Raw genomic sequence first — 13,700 nt, 5'->3', positions numbered from 1 at the left:
TTTAAAACAAACAAAAGCACATGCATATCATATCCTATATAATTGTGGGACTCATCGCCACAGGATGGTTTGAAAACCAAAGGCAAAAATAAGTTGGGAAGGTAATTAAATAAATTTATCAAAGAAAACTCCATCAATGGCAATTAAAATTGCTAGTCAGGATGCAACTTCTTCATCCAGAAGTTCCTAAATCAGTAATAAAATCTGAGAGACTATAACAACTGGAATCATCCCTCCAAACTTGTCTTGTTCTTGCACTCCTAATCCATTTCTGACCACTAGACAGGTTAGATACTTTGGTTTGAAACAATACAAATGCTCTTACTTTTTAATAGCAAAGAGGATAAAAAAATTTCTTATCATTTCTAGAAATTGACTCCACTTATGGCATGGCCCTGGTAGCAGCCTACAGAGAAGTGACAGGTATTTGAATGAGACCTCCTCTTTCTAATAGCACATGTAAACATATTAGTTTAATCTAATTTGATGTAATTTAGATTCACACCACAGATAAACGTGTAAGTCTGAAATAGTCTGGGGACTATTTTATTTTTACTTTTTTTTGCCCTGCCTCCTTCCCCCTCCCTTGTTTGGAGGAACTGCACAAACATACCCTTAAATAAAATAAATAAAAGACAGAATAGGGATAGCCTCTTGCCTGTCACCTCTGCATCTGATGTACAAAATCAATATTGGAAAAAGGTGAGGCTTTCATAGTAAGTGTCACAGCAAAAGGTTACCTGTAATGGGCAACAGTATTTTGGATAAGAATTAAGAGTTCTTACAATTTTTCAGAAGTTCTGTTTGAAATAGGAATTCTTGTGAATTGGTTTTAAGCAAGCATACTGCCAATGTGAGCATGTTCCCAGCACGGAATTTTAATTCTGGTGAAACTGGTCTCCCAGATTCAACCAGGAGTTCCTATTTCCATGTTTCAGACAACATGAAACAATCAGTTTATGAAGAGATTTAGATTAAAAGCTGTGGCCAATTGTACTTGACTTTCTATGAGTCTAAGATTAAAAAAAAAAAATTACTTTAACTTTGGTTTTAAACTTCACTGCAGGTTATAATAATTTTATAACCTCAATTTAAATATATTTGATTACCTATATATAAATGTCTCTTCCACTCTTGCTCTACACTCTTGCTTCTTCTCTACTTGTAGAGAAAAAACAACAAATGCAGCTTAATGGATTGTTGGATCATTAATCAGCACATCAATATACTGAAATCCCTGGGAATAACCTACTGTTCAAAAAATTTAGGCTTTCATAACTTCATAAATAAATCCAAATGCAGTTTAGGCTTTTGTTTCATTGTACCTTTTCTCCTTCAGATAACACAGCTTCCAAATATGTTTTCTTTCCTACTTTTACTAAAAATAGCATATCAGATGTACAAGCCAAGTGTGAACCAAAAATTGATTGCTTTTCAAAATACATAAATAAATCCAGATGTACATGAATTAATGCAACAGTTGTTCTGAGGATTTTATCTACGTTACCCTTAAGACGACACTAAAAACCAGCATTTCTTAGGCTCAAATTAAATATTTATTCTTACACAGAATTTGCCTATAGTAACCCAACCTTCACATTTTCTGGCCTGCTTCCCATATCTTAATAGCACTATAGTCTCTCACTATTATGGAGACTTTCCATACAAGAATCACTTCTAAAGAAGCAGTTCAGTTCCCTAAAGACCAGGTTTCCGATTTGGAGGCCCAGCACACCTCTTATTGCCACACTGATAACAGTTCCATGATTAGGTGAATCAGTCGGACTGCCCAAAGAAAACTCATCTTGGGGTTTCTAAGGGAGAAGTGAAAACAGCAAGATTGGAACTCATCCAGTCCAGAAGACACCTTCATTTGACTTCATCACCCAGATTTTAGCAAGACTTCTCTACAACATACAACAAACAACCTGTTGCTACAGTTACCAAGTTCACTGGGACATGAATCATCAAGGCACGTTCATTCTGCTCTGCTGAATATTCGTAGTGATTAGAAGAATTCTTGTTACAAAAGATATGATGCAATTCCCCTCATAAAAAGGGAGTGCTTGGGTGCTCCTGTACTTACCTTAACTTTTGATTTGCTGCTATGCACCAAATAAAAAGGTAGAAATTATAAATACCAGACAGAAACCAATAGAGATCATTAATTTAATCACATGGGGTTTATTCACTTTTATAGCCAGCAACAGAGGTTGCAAATAGTAAGGGGAGGCAACACCAGGAAGTATCTGACTTTGGGAGAAAACAGCAGGGAGAAGTTGTCAAAATGCCCAATAGTCAGATGTTTTAACCTGCTCAGTTTCTGCTGCTCTACTCTTCTCACCAGGAAACACAAAGTCAGATTGGAAACCTCTGAAAGGAAAAATAGTTGCTTAGAGTTGACTGTTGAGGCATTTAGTCAGGGAATGCTGCCAGCCTCCCCCACCACTTCACAATGTTGGGAAGTTAAAAGTTTTGAGAAAGTTTCACAAGTAGCCAGTCTGACTTCGTATTTCCTTTCTTAAGAAGTCCTACCTACCTCCTACTCTCCCCTCCCAGTGCTGCAGAAGCAGCAAAGGATGTTGGAGCATACCCCTATGGGAAGAGCCAAACTTGGTGGCTCAAGGTATGTAGTCAACACGTGCGTTTCCTCGGTGGAAGCACACATGCCAACCTCTTGCAGGAGTACTTCTAGAACCTCTGACACACTCACGTCCCATACATCTTCACTTACTGTGTATTGGTATACAAAGCTGAATATATTAAATGCCCTTTTATTTCTCTTTTAGCCACAAATGGAAACTGTCAGGTTTCAGAAGAACTGCAAGGAGAGAAGGAAGACTTGCAGGCCAGGCCCTATCCCTAGGTTTCACAAATGAAATCTAGTCTCCTTCACCTCTCCTGAGAAGCTTAACAGCCTTGCTGTTCTGGATCTGGTGACCAGAACTTTTGAGCTTGATCTATTCTATTTTAGGATGGCCCCAATACAGGAGGGGAGGGGGAAGATTTCAGCCTATCAGTATCAATCTCTTATTTGTGGCTTTGGAGAAGAACTTGACTCAGTCCATCTGCTGAGATATTCAAGGAACCCCAGAAATTAACTGATGAGAGATGAATGCAATGCTGAATGTTCCAGTCACACATCTCTAAGACTAAAAATAGGTGAAGTTTCAAGGGTACCCCTTAGTGCTTGAGCTCCTTTCTCTTCTAAGATCATGTTACATGGAGGCTGAAGGTGATTTTCAGTGAAAACACCAAAAAACTTCATCTTTACGATTTGTGCAATACTTAAAGGAAATGAAAGTACAGGTCTAAAGAATGAAACACATGTTGCAAAGACACAAATCTCTCCAATCTTGAGCAATAGGGCAAATGTTTCGTTATTGTGGAAATGCAAATTTGGACTACCATTAGAAGACAGAAAAAAAAAAAAGAGACGGAAAAGGCTGGGAGCAAATGAACAAACACATCTGACTGCTTTGAGTGGTAAGACAAGAGTTGGTGGGAGGAAGAATTGATGAACTGTCACGGTATGACAAATAAGACCTCTGTTGGATGTATTGATCCTGAAGAGAGAATGACTCATGGATCTACTTAATTCTTGCTTCATTTACAGACAGTAAAGTACTTGAACAAATCACAGATGCTGCCAAATGAGTCAAAGAAGAAAAAAATTCTTTTCCATGCATGACTTTTTTTGGGTCAAATTTATTAATAACTGCTTGTTTTGCTGGACAGCTCATACAGTAGAGCTCATATTTTGTATCAAGTATCACTGTCTCACTAATTGTGCAGTTGATCTCTCATACGCATGCTGCACAGTTAAGACGGACTTGAAGACTGGGAAAAATTACCACATGAAAACCTCAGCATATTAGTACGTATATTTGTCAACTATGTATGTATGCACAGGTGTTAATTTCTTTGTGTGTTTCGTGGCCTCAAGATAATTTTTAGTAAGCAGGACTTGGGAGAGAAAGTTTTACTTACTATTTTCCCCAAACACTATAAGCTCCAATACTTTTTTTTTCATAGATACGTTTTTTCATCATAGAGGATTTATAGGCACAAGGGAAGAGATTTCAAAGTAACAAAATTATGCTTCAAAATTGATTTGGGTTATTAACCCAAGAGAATGATGGGTCATAGGTGCCCTGGTTTTGTTTTTTTTTTCTCTTTTTTAACTTTAACTTCATTTGAAGAGTCATTATTTTTGTCGTAATATTTGTCTTTAAATTTGGAAAACGAGCCTTGAAAATGTGAATAAAGTGCATACCAAAATGATGGTTCTGAAATGAATTTACAAAGCGTAATTCATCAAGGTTCTTCAATTCTGTGGCCACAGTTGGGCTTTTTTCAAAAATTTAACAAGATCATTCACCATTTACCTGTAGACTAGTATCCTACGTCCTGGTTTTCTCACCTATTACAATGAAACTTTTTTCTCACTCCCAGCTTTCCCTTCAAGGCTGCAACCTCTCTCTACCCACTCTTTTCCATACTGCTAACGTAGGCAGGGAGTCCAGGAATAACTACGAACCACTAGAATAATTAAAACTGTAGTATTAGTTTTTAACTTTGAATTGGCTTGATAAATATTATTTTAAGAATATTTAACATATGGAAAATCAAAATGCAATAATCTCTTCACACATGATTACTATGCTACTTGCGACCACACAACTCATTTAGTCAAAGAAGCCTTCTCCAATTCAGAGAGCAGCTTCCACTCAACAAGTCTGCTGCTTTTCCCCTGGAAGAGACAAGCAATAGCTGCAAGGCATGTCCTGTCCCCTCGCCTGTCACAGAGCACCCCCAACTACAGCAGTCACAGCCTGGCTTTTTGTGGCAGCCTGTGAGAGGTGCAGGAGGGCAGGTCTGGTGGCTTTGTTGGCAGAAGCTGACTGCTGCTCAAGCAGGAGGTGTGGTAGGGGTGGCATGCCAGCTGCTGCCACCGGACTGGGATGGGATGGGAGGGGAACAGCAAGGATCTGGCTTCATCAGCTGTTGTACAGGCCTACTGTAATTTCAATGAGAATGATATGAACTTATGCAGTCCGTTTATAGAAATGCTGATTAAGTTTGGGAGCAACCACTTTGAACTATCTGCCAAGAGCAAAAACTATTCCTTTGTGCATTGTCAGCCTTAAGGAACTCAATCTGGAACTATTTTACCAATCTTTTAGATGTCTGAGTTCAATACAAAGATTAGAGAGGGTAAAGTTAGGGCAGAGCTGACCCCAACTGCCAAACTGTTTGAAGAAGGGAATTGTGAATTAGCTTTGATCCAACACACATTTGAAATCTATATTTAGCTACGTCTAACACCAGATGGGTACAGCTAAAAAAGGAGCTGGCTGTATACCTCATTTACAATATACCAGTCTCAATGTAAATTAAACATAGCGAAGTACTCTTTAAATTGTGCCTGCTGATCATGCTCCCTCACCCCTCTCTCGCCCCCCACCCTGGCCCTTTACAGTCTAGGGGTAGCTGGAGCACAGCTCATCATAGTTCCCTCACTCCTCTCCTGCAAGCAAAGCGAGATGCTCCAGAGCCTAGATATCCTGCTTGGACTTGGATCCCCCCTCACTTCCAAGGAATACTTCTACAGAAAATTGTGATAAACAGGAAAAATACATTTAAGAATTATGTACAGCTTGTGTTTAATAAGAGAACCGGACAATTAGCGTGTGGAAATTCCCTCTCTTGACCTTTACAAGGTGAAAGGTGGGGGCACTACAGGAAGTTATGGCAGCAGAGGACAGAGAGTACCAAATGTCATTGTGCTGATAAAGGATTTATGTAATTAGATACATCTGGGCGAAAGGATTAACTCAACGTCACGATACAGCCTGAATCAACTTTGCTTAGCTAAACTGCAAGGATATCTCAGTTTATAAACTACCATGTTCGGAGTACAAACAGTGACTGACTCATCAAGGCAAATACGCATCAGGTACAGTCTAAACAGCAGCAAAATGCACAAAAAAAATGGAAAAAACCAAGACTGAATGATTTTAGACTTTATGGGAGTTTGTTTCTATTGTCTAAATTATATAGCAAAAATAATTTCCATTCTGTAATGTCTTTTAATTAGGGGTCAACTTTAATGTCTAATTTAAAATGCTGCAGTAAGGAAGCAAAGGGTTGAAAAGAGGTGCTGGCTAATGTCCACTGTTGCAGTTTTACAGTCACTGTGTGTGCATTGCCTTCAAAACCGATGATCTCACCACTCCCTAGCCCTCAAAAATCTTTGTTCCCACCCTCGTGCTACCTCCTCTTTTTGTCAGTAATCGATGCAGCCACATGGTGATTTGTACCAGGAAACAGACCTAGTATAAAACCAACCTGGAAAAAAAGGGGATTGTAGTTACAAACTGACAATGTCATATACTAGAGAAATTGCCACAGAATATTCCTGTAAATCTGCCAAGTCAATAATATTCATGATGATCTGCTAAGTAAGTGCAGGCTGTGAGGACTGAAGTTGCCTGGGGCTACTGGAAGTCACATATCTAGTTTTCCAGAATGTCAGAACACTTTGGGGATTAAATAAGTAAAAATCATTCTTTCAACTTCTGCTTTTTTTCCTTCTCTTCTCATCCCTCAAGGTACTCGTCCCTTGTCCATGCAACCCAGCCCCTTCCCAAGATGCCTAAGGAATGCCTAAATGGAATTACAAATGTTAGGATGTTTGAAAAAAGAAAGGAATATTTTATCAATGTTTTCTTATTTTAATCATATGACTTAAGAGTTAGCTAGAGTTGGTCTTCAGCAAAACAGTTACAGTTCTTAAAGCTAAATCACAAAGTGGAACAGCATTTTTTGTTAAATTTAAATAAAGACTAGAATGCATTTAAATTACCGTATTATTGTCACATAAATCTTAGGCCTTCTCCTGTGTTTAACAATGCCCTTTATTTTGCTGTTCTCTTTAAAGCACGTAAGGGACATGGTCCAAAAAACCTAACAATTTGCACATAGTAACGCTTACAGTGTGTTATAAATAGAGAGCAACAATCTCATTTTCTCTTTCAACAATCGCTGCATACTAAACTATACTCTGAAACAGAAAAGTTTATAAAACAATATCCTGACTTGGTCTAACAGCAGCAGTAATGAGCCCCTGAAAAGAGCATAGACTGACTCCCACCTGGAGATTTAAAATAATTTAGCTTTTTGACAAGTAAAACACAGGTTGGGCAGCTTTTAACACAGGTCCTTGGAAATACTGCTCCTTTATTATTATCTCTCAAGTCGAACTGAAGAGGTCACTAACGAGTCACAGCATGCTCCTCTTCTTCAAAATGGGCCAGTCATGCTGTCCCAGCCAGCCAGCTCGACCTCAGCGCCCTTCACTCTTAGCTTTTTTCCATCCTTCGTGCTCTGCTGCCAGCTTCTCTTGCATTTATTTCTCCTCTCCATCCTCTCAGTTCTGCACTATGTTTCCCTAAGTACACTGAAGAGTTTAATAAGGCAGGCTGTGAATGGCCAAGACCCGCCACTCCACATTTTCCATGCAGCTGCCTCTGGCATGAGGATGGCAGCCTCCAAAAGAGGATGTTTTGTGGCAGTCAGCCCTCAAAGGACAGACTACAGTGTTCAGAGAGGTCAGCATTCACAGATGAGGGACTACTTGGCAGCAACACTAGTAACCAGGAAAGCAACACATGCAGAGATTCCTGTGGCCTTCCCTCCCCTCATCTGGAAGAAAGTTTGGAGACAGAAGAAAGGATTGCTCTGCTTTGTGGGTTTGGTTTTTTTTTCTTTCTGTTTTTAGCAGTCTTGAAAAAAAGAGTAAGAAAACAAGAATACACGCTTCTTGTCAGAAGTATCCAGAATAAGAACAAAGACACAGTCCTTTCCTGACATGTTACAAGATAGGAGTTCAGAGTCATGAAGAAATAAAACAGGATTCGCTAGCATCCAGCATGATCTCGCATTTAAACAATGTTTCCAGATGGAAAAAACTGTAAACTCAATATTTAATACTGTAATTGTGTATAAAGACATCTATCGTAAAAAATAATTCAAAACTTTCCAAGGAATAGAGAGGCTCAATACAGGAAGAAGTCTTTAGTAGTTCGTATGTCTAGAAGAGACATACTTCACTTTTGGGCAGTGAAGGAGCTATTTTGTTGCTTAGAATGCAAATACACACTTCCTATGCCAAAAAAGGTACTATCCAGCCAGTGTATATCTATAGGTATAAGGCAGGAGTAATGGGCATGTCCATCCCATCTCATGTAATGACTCTACACTCTCAAAAACAGGATCCAGCAAAAGACTAGCTGGCGGAAGCTCCAGTGATTAACATTTTTTGTGCATGACAAAATGCAATAATAATTAACAGCAACATAGCTCGTAGAACAAGTAAATTTTAGCTAAGATAATCTTCTTCTGGAGGTAAGATGGGGTGAGCCCAAGTTACTGTTCTGTTGTGCTGGAAGGAAAGGCAGATCTTCCTAAAAATCCTCCTAACTTGTAAATACCTGGGATTCAAGAGAGTTCTGACCTGTATCTGTATGGAACAACCTAAATGGGAAGTTGATGCCTCCATACAGTCCTTCTGGAGCTCTCTGGCATCATGGATCCCAAAGTCCTTCCAATACATCAGAAGCTAAGGAGGAACTCAAAGGCAGTTTATGCTGCTCAGCATGTTAATACCTTGTAGCAAGATTTCTGATCAGAAATCAGCAGTAATTATCCTGCAAAACCAGGCTGGCTCTTTTCTGCATTGCTTCCAGCTTTTACAGAACATTCAGGATCCTATTCAGAGTTCCCACGCTGGGACAGGCATGCTCAGAGGTTCATTTCTCCTCCTCTTCTTTGGCAGCATAGATCTGTCTTTCTAAGTCTTAAAACACTGTGGCACTACATGCTGCCTGGGATTCTTCTCAGATAATCAACACTTCCTCCCTGATCCCATGCAAACAACTTGTAAACTTCCTTTTCTATTTTCATAGTATGGAAAGTACCCTCTTTGTGAGCCAGTATCTCATGAAACTTCACTGCAGCTCTCAAACAAACATCTTTCAGCAAGTTTATCTAACCTCTCTAGCTCAGCTGCTTTTATCTACATATACGAAAGCGTATCCTGCTTCTTAAGAATAGTTTAAAGTAGTTCTTAGAACAAAAATGTATTTTTTGTAATTACTAGAATTACTTCCTCTATTATCAAGCTCATTTATAACTTAGTTTTAATTTCAAGAGCGTGAAAATTTAAATTCTGGCTTTGGAATACATGTGAGCAGCTACTTGGTTATTCCTAATTTAAAGTAAATATTTGATTGACAAAAAAAAACCCCTTAGGTCATTTCTTAGTGAAATGCTAAAGGGGAGTGCCAAGAATTCTCAAAAATAGGTATCGGTAAAAAAACAGGATTATTCTGAAAATCACCAAGTGGAAAGAACTGAAGCCGGTTTGAGCTGCCCTTGTAAGAACAGGACTCAAATGCTTAAGGCAATAGGAAGTGAAATAAAGTTTAAACTTGTACAGGATGTGGTTTGAACTAAGTAAGGGGTTATTTTAAGAAGAACTCTTACCAGCATAACTATATTAGACTAAATTTTCTATGTGGTAGATTTACTCTGTTCCCAAAATTCCCTATTATTATGAAAACATACACACTCACACAACGTATGTCCTGATAATGTTATTATCAATAACTAGCATTGTACACATAGGGAAATTTAGGTATGATTTTTTACGGCTAATACAGTCAAATATGTAAGAAGAACGATCTTCCCACTGATCATTTTTAGTTTGTGAAATCTAAATAACGCTTCGAACTTCATTGTAACGTGCTACAAAAATGTTTGATCAGTTTCTCAGAGGATAAGTAATAATGAGGCACTAATTGTTTTACAATCAGCCTAAGCATACACAAAACTCTTAATGAATATTTAACCAGCACTTACATTTTCACACTGCATCTTTCTGGGTTTTATGTGGGAAACATTGAGTCCATCAATAACAATATCAAATGGAAATCGATTTTCCACAAACGTTTGAAAGGCTTCAAATTCCTGAAATAAATAAATATAAACAGGGGAGAAAAATACGTTGAGTTTAACAGAGAAAGATTTCATTCAGTTTTTATTTAAAAAAGAAACAACACCTAAATCTCTCACTTTTCCTTCGTTGGCTACATTTCACATCTTTACTTGCATATTTGCTAAAAAAAACACCCCCAAAAAAAAAATCTTTAAAAGACAGAAGTGCTACAGTGAATACTTCCAATATAATTTTAAATTACATTACAGCTGAAACCCAAAACTTTACAGTCATCCAGATTTTCAAAGTTATAATCCAAACTGCACACTTTTATAAAGATACATGCTATAGTCATTGTTACGCAAGAGCTGCAAGACAAAGCAACTTTACATACCAATAGACTGTGACACTATCACTAACTCTTAACGTTTCCAAATGTAAAATAAGCACTATATTTAGTTTCTCTGTAAGAATTCTGAAATCTCTGAATGCCAGTCTTTGGATAACAGACCTGTATTTAAATAAACATTCATTTAGAAACACAGCACTCCATTTGTGAGAAATACACAGCTTTAAAGCTAGCAAAACAATGAACTTTCTTACTAGGTCAGAAACGCAGTGATTAAGCAACCAACAGCATCCATCCAGTTTTTCCAACAGAAGGAAAACCGCAATTGCTTTAGGCTTGAGACCCCATAGGGGGAGAACAGAATACAAAGTAATAGTAAAATCTTCAGGAATTCCTCCCTTGATTTTTGAGGAAAGATTCAGTGCTTTTGGCAGACACTTGCATTAGATTTCTACTTCCTGCTTCTGACTGTTTTTAATAGCCTCAGGAACCCTAATCCATCCTGGTGGGCAGTGACCTGGTTTCATAAGTGATGTTTCTAGTAACAGGTAAGACTTATTTATCAGGTAATAGAGGTTTCACAGTCCAAGGCTATAAATGACCTTTCACAGGAACTCAAAACAATTGCAAATTTCATGCCTTCTGCTCAAAATTCAAGAAGCACTTTTCTAATCTTGCCTTCCCCCATGTAGCCATATAGCTATATGTCTAATTATATAAGTCTAAAGAAAAAACAACTCCTCAGTACCCAAACAAAAACCTATACAGCATATACAATTTTTCCTCGGAGAAAGGAATGAAAGAAAGCATTTGTCCAGAAAATACATTGCTGTCAGGCAGTAACAAATGATCACCAACTTCAAATTTAGTCAGAATGCTTATGACAAATTATACTAGGAAAAGGGTTACTTGTATTAAGAGTACAAACCAACCAAGCGAGATAAGGATGCCTCACTCAGATGTTAAAATTTCAGGTATAATTTCCAAGTGAACAGAGGTGTACTGGTCAAAAGCACACTGACGAGAACACAGACAACACAGGGCTCAGCCTAGCACCACCAGAATCAATTGTCTTTTATGTGATCTTTCCTTTCTCCATGGCTTAAATAAATGTTATTATTAAGAAAGTATAAAAAGCTGGGCAAGAAAACGATCATCTCAAACAAAAAGAAATTGTTGGCACTTGTGAAGGGTTTTTCCCTGCCTCCCAGCCCCAATCTCAATGTATTTTATATAGATGAATAAAAATTCTCATTGCCATCTGACAGGGACACCAAGACACAGAAAGGAAGTCACTAGCAAAGGCGGTGGCAGGGAGCAGGAGGAGAAACAAATGCAAAATCAAACAACAAGGATTCCTGACTTCTGGGCTTATGCCATCCAGTGGACTTCCCCACGGTTCAAAATCAGATGAGTCATCACTGTAAGACTGGATGGCTGTCTGAAATGTGGGAAAGATAAAAAGAAGGAAAACACACACAGACCAAATGAGGGTGAAATAGGAGAGTTTTGAGACAAAGATGAGTGAAAATGGAAAACAAAAGAAAGTGGAAGCAGATGAAAACGCGTGGTAAACAATCCAATAGAGCGTTATTTTCCTAATGCCAACAAATACCAACATTATTTGAAGTAACATTGTTACAGTCAAGTAGACATTTTTATAAAGTATAATGTACATGTAATCTTCTCTTCAAGGGCTCAGTTCAATACAAAACAAACACTTTGTGGAGAATTTTTAAAGTAGTATTTTATCTCAAGTGACAATAGTTCTAGAGCAGTTCCTGAAGGGATGGGTTTTCCCTGATGGGAGTAGAGTGCTTTGTCAAGGGAAACCACAGGACAAGCTGGGGGACCAGCAGAGTAGTTCGGTACTCCCCTCTGCCCACTCTTTGCTGGGCTCCCTCTCCTCTCCCAGCAGGGCAGATGGAGCAGAAGCTGCCAGGAGGGTCCTGCTGAGAGGCACCAGGATAGGCTCAGCACCTCTCAGAAGCTAGCTCCTGGCTCTCTGGGGTTTACTTTTGGAGCTGGGGAGAAGCTGCAGCCTTTTCAGTGTCATTCCCCTGGCCACCCCACCCTTCCCAGCCATCTCCTCCTGGCCACGCCTCCTCTGTTTTCAACAGATGCCTGACAGCATGCTCCCGCCAGACTCCCAAATCTGCTCAATTGTTTTGCCTCACTACAAGTAAACTGTGCAATACGGTAGGGAGAGAAGGTTTGCTGCCACAGGAGACTCTTATCCACACAGGGAGATGAGGAGTTAATAGCAGAGTAAGTGCAGAAGACAAATGGCCAAGCTTAATTTATGTCACCAAATACAGAAGACTCCAGTGAAAAGCCTTAGACAGACTGAAAATCCCCAAGGATCTGTTCATTTTCTCCTCGCCATCCATATTTCCCCAGCAACACACAAGACTGCTCCTTTCCTTTTCCAGAAAAAAGTACATAAAGAACCACAGAGAAGATCCAGGTCTGCTCCCCTGAGAGACAGTTTTTGAGTCACCGTATTTCCCATCCTCTCCGGACACAGGGAAGGAAAAGGGCGAAGCCCAGGAATAAGTACCAGGCTGTGTCATCCAGATGCAGTGCAAAAGGTTATTCAAACATACACAGACTTATGCTATAAGAAAGTATACAGTTCGAAGGATGCTGATCTTTAAAAGATCAGGATTTGTCTGGATTTTATGCAGATTCTACTTACAGCCACAGTAATAAAGAGATGATTCACCCACAATTCTCTAAAGGTATCTCCCTCACTAGCCAACTGTAAGAAGAAATTGAAGATCTTCTTTATAAGCAGTAAATGAAGTAGAGCACAGCTGCAGCTAGGGTACAGCTGATCAAGAGGAGCCAGACACATCAATGCAGTACAACGATGACATGAAAGTTGGTTTAGGCAAAAAGAAGTGAGCTATTCACACAGGCTTCCCCTTCCCAATGGAAAACGCAATGCGTGACCTACATACAGCCCTGCGTATGCCACAGGAACATTTACATGGAAACTCCCTGCTGAATACGACAAGGGGCGCTTCTGATGAACCCCTTCAACACGCCAACAGTAGCAAAACATCTCTCTCTCTCTCGGTAAGAGCACCGAAACAAACACAGCAAACCTTACACTGATTTCTAACTTGTTCTGACCGGGTTAATCTCACAAAGTTTCTTAGTAAAAGTCCATTTTCCCAGCCTCGGAAATGCTACTCAAACTTGCTTCAACAGAGTTGGCAACTGAAGGGATGAAACTTCAAAAACACATTCAGCATCGCTTATTGACATGACCCTTGTAATGCTCGTGAGCCACAGAAAAGCGCTGCAATACAGCAAGGCTGTTACCTCACTGCAAGACTTCCCCCA

At 39.2% G+C, this 13,700-nt stretch overlaps 1 protein-coding gene across 1 annotated transcript in view; it reads right to left on the bottom strand.

Annotated features, from left to right (window-relative positions):
- LOC104080681 (mitochondrial ribonuclease P protein 3-like) overlaps positions 1-13,700 on the bottom strand; it is a gene marked incomplete at its 3' end in the record, with an annotated part of 48,201 nt that overhangs the window by 14,509 nt on the left and 19,992 nt on the right. Inside the window, exon 4 of the mRNA XM_009583157.1 lies at positions 9,925-10,032. Within this exon, the coding sequence (XP_009581452.1) occupies positions 9,925-10,032 (108 nt within the window). The remainder of the gene's footprint in view (positions 1-9,924; positions 10,033-13,700) is intronic.

Source organism: Fulmarus glacialis, unplaced genomic scaffold, assembly GCF_000690835.1.
Source record: "Fulmarus glacialis isolate BGI_N327 unplaced genomic scaffold, ASM69083v1 scaffold7068, whole genome shotgun sequence".
Lineage (NCBI taxonomy): Eukaryota > Metazoa > Chordata > Aves > Procellariiformes > Procellariidae > Fulmarus > Fulmarus glacialis.
Note: the sequence above shows the minus strand (reverse complement) of the source record. Positions and strands in the feature narration are given on the sequence as shown.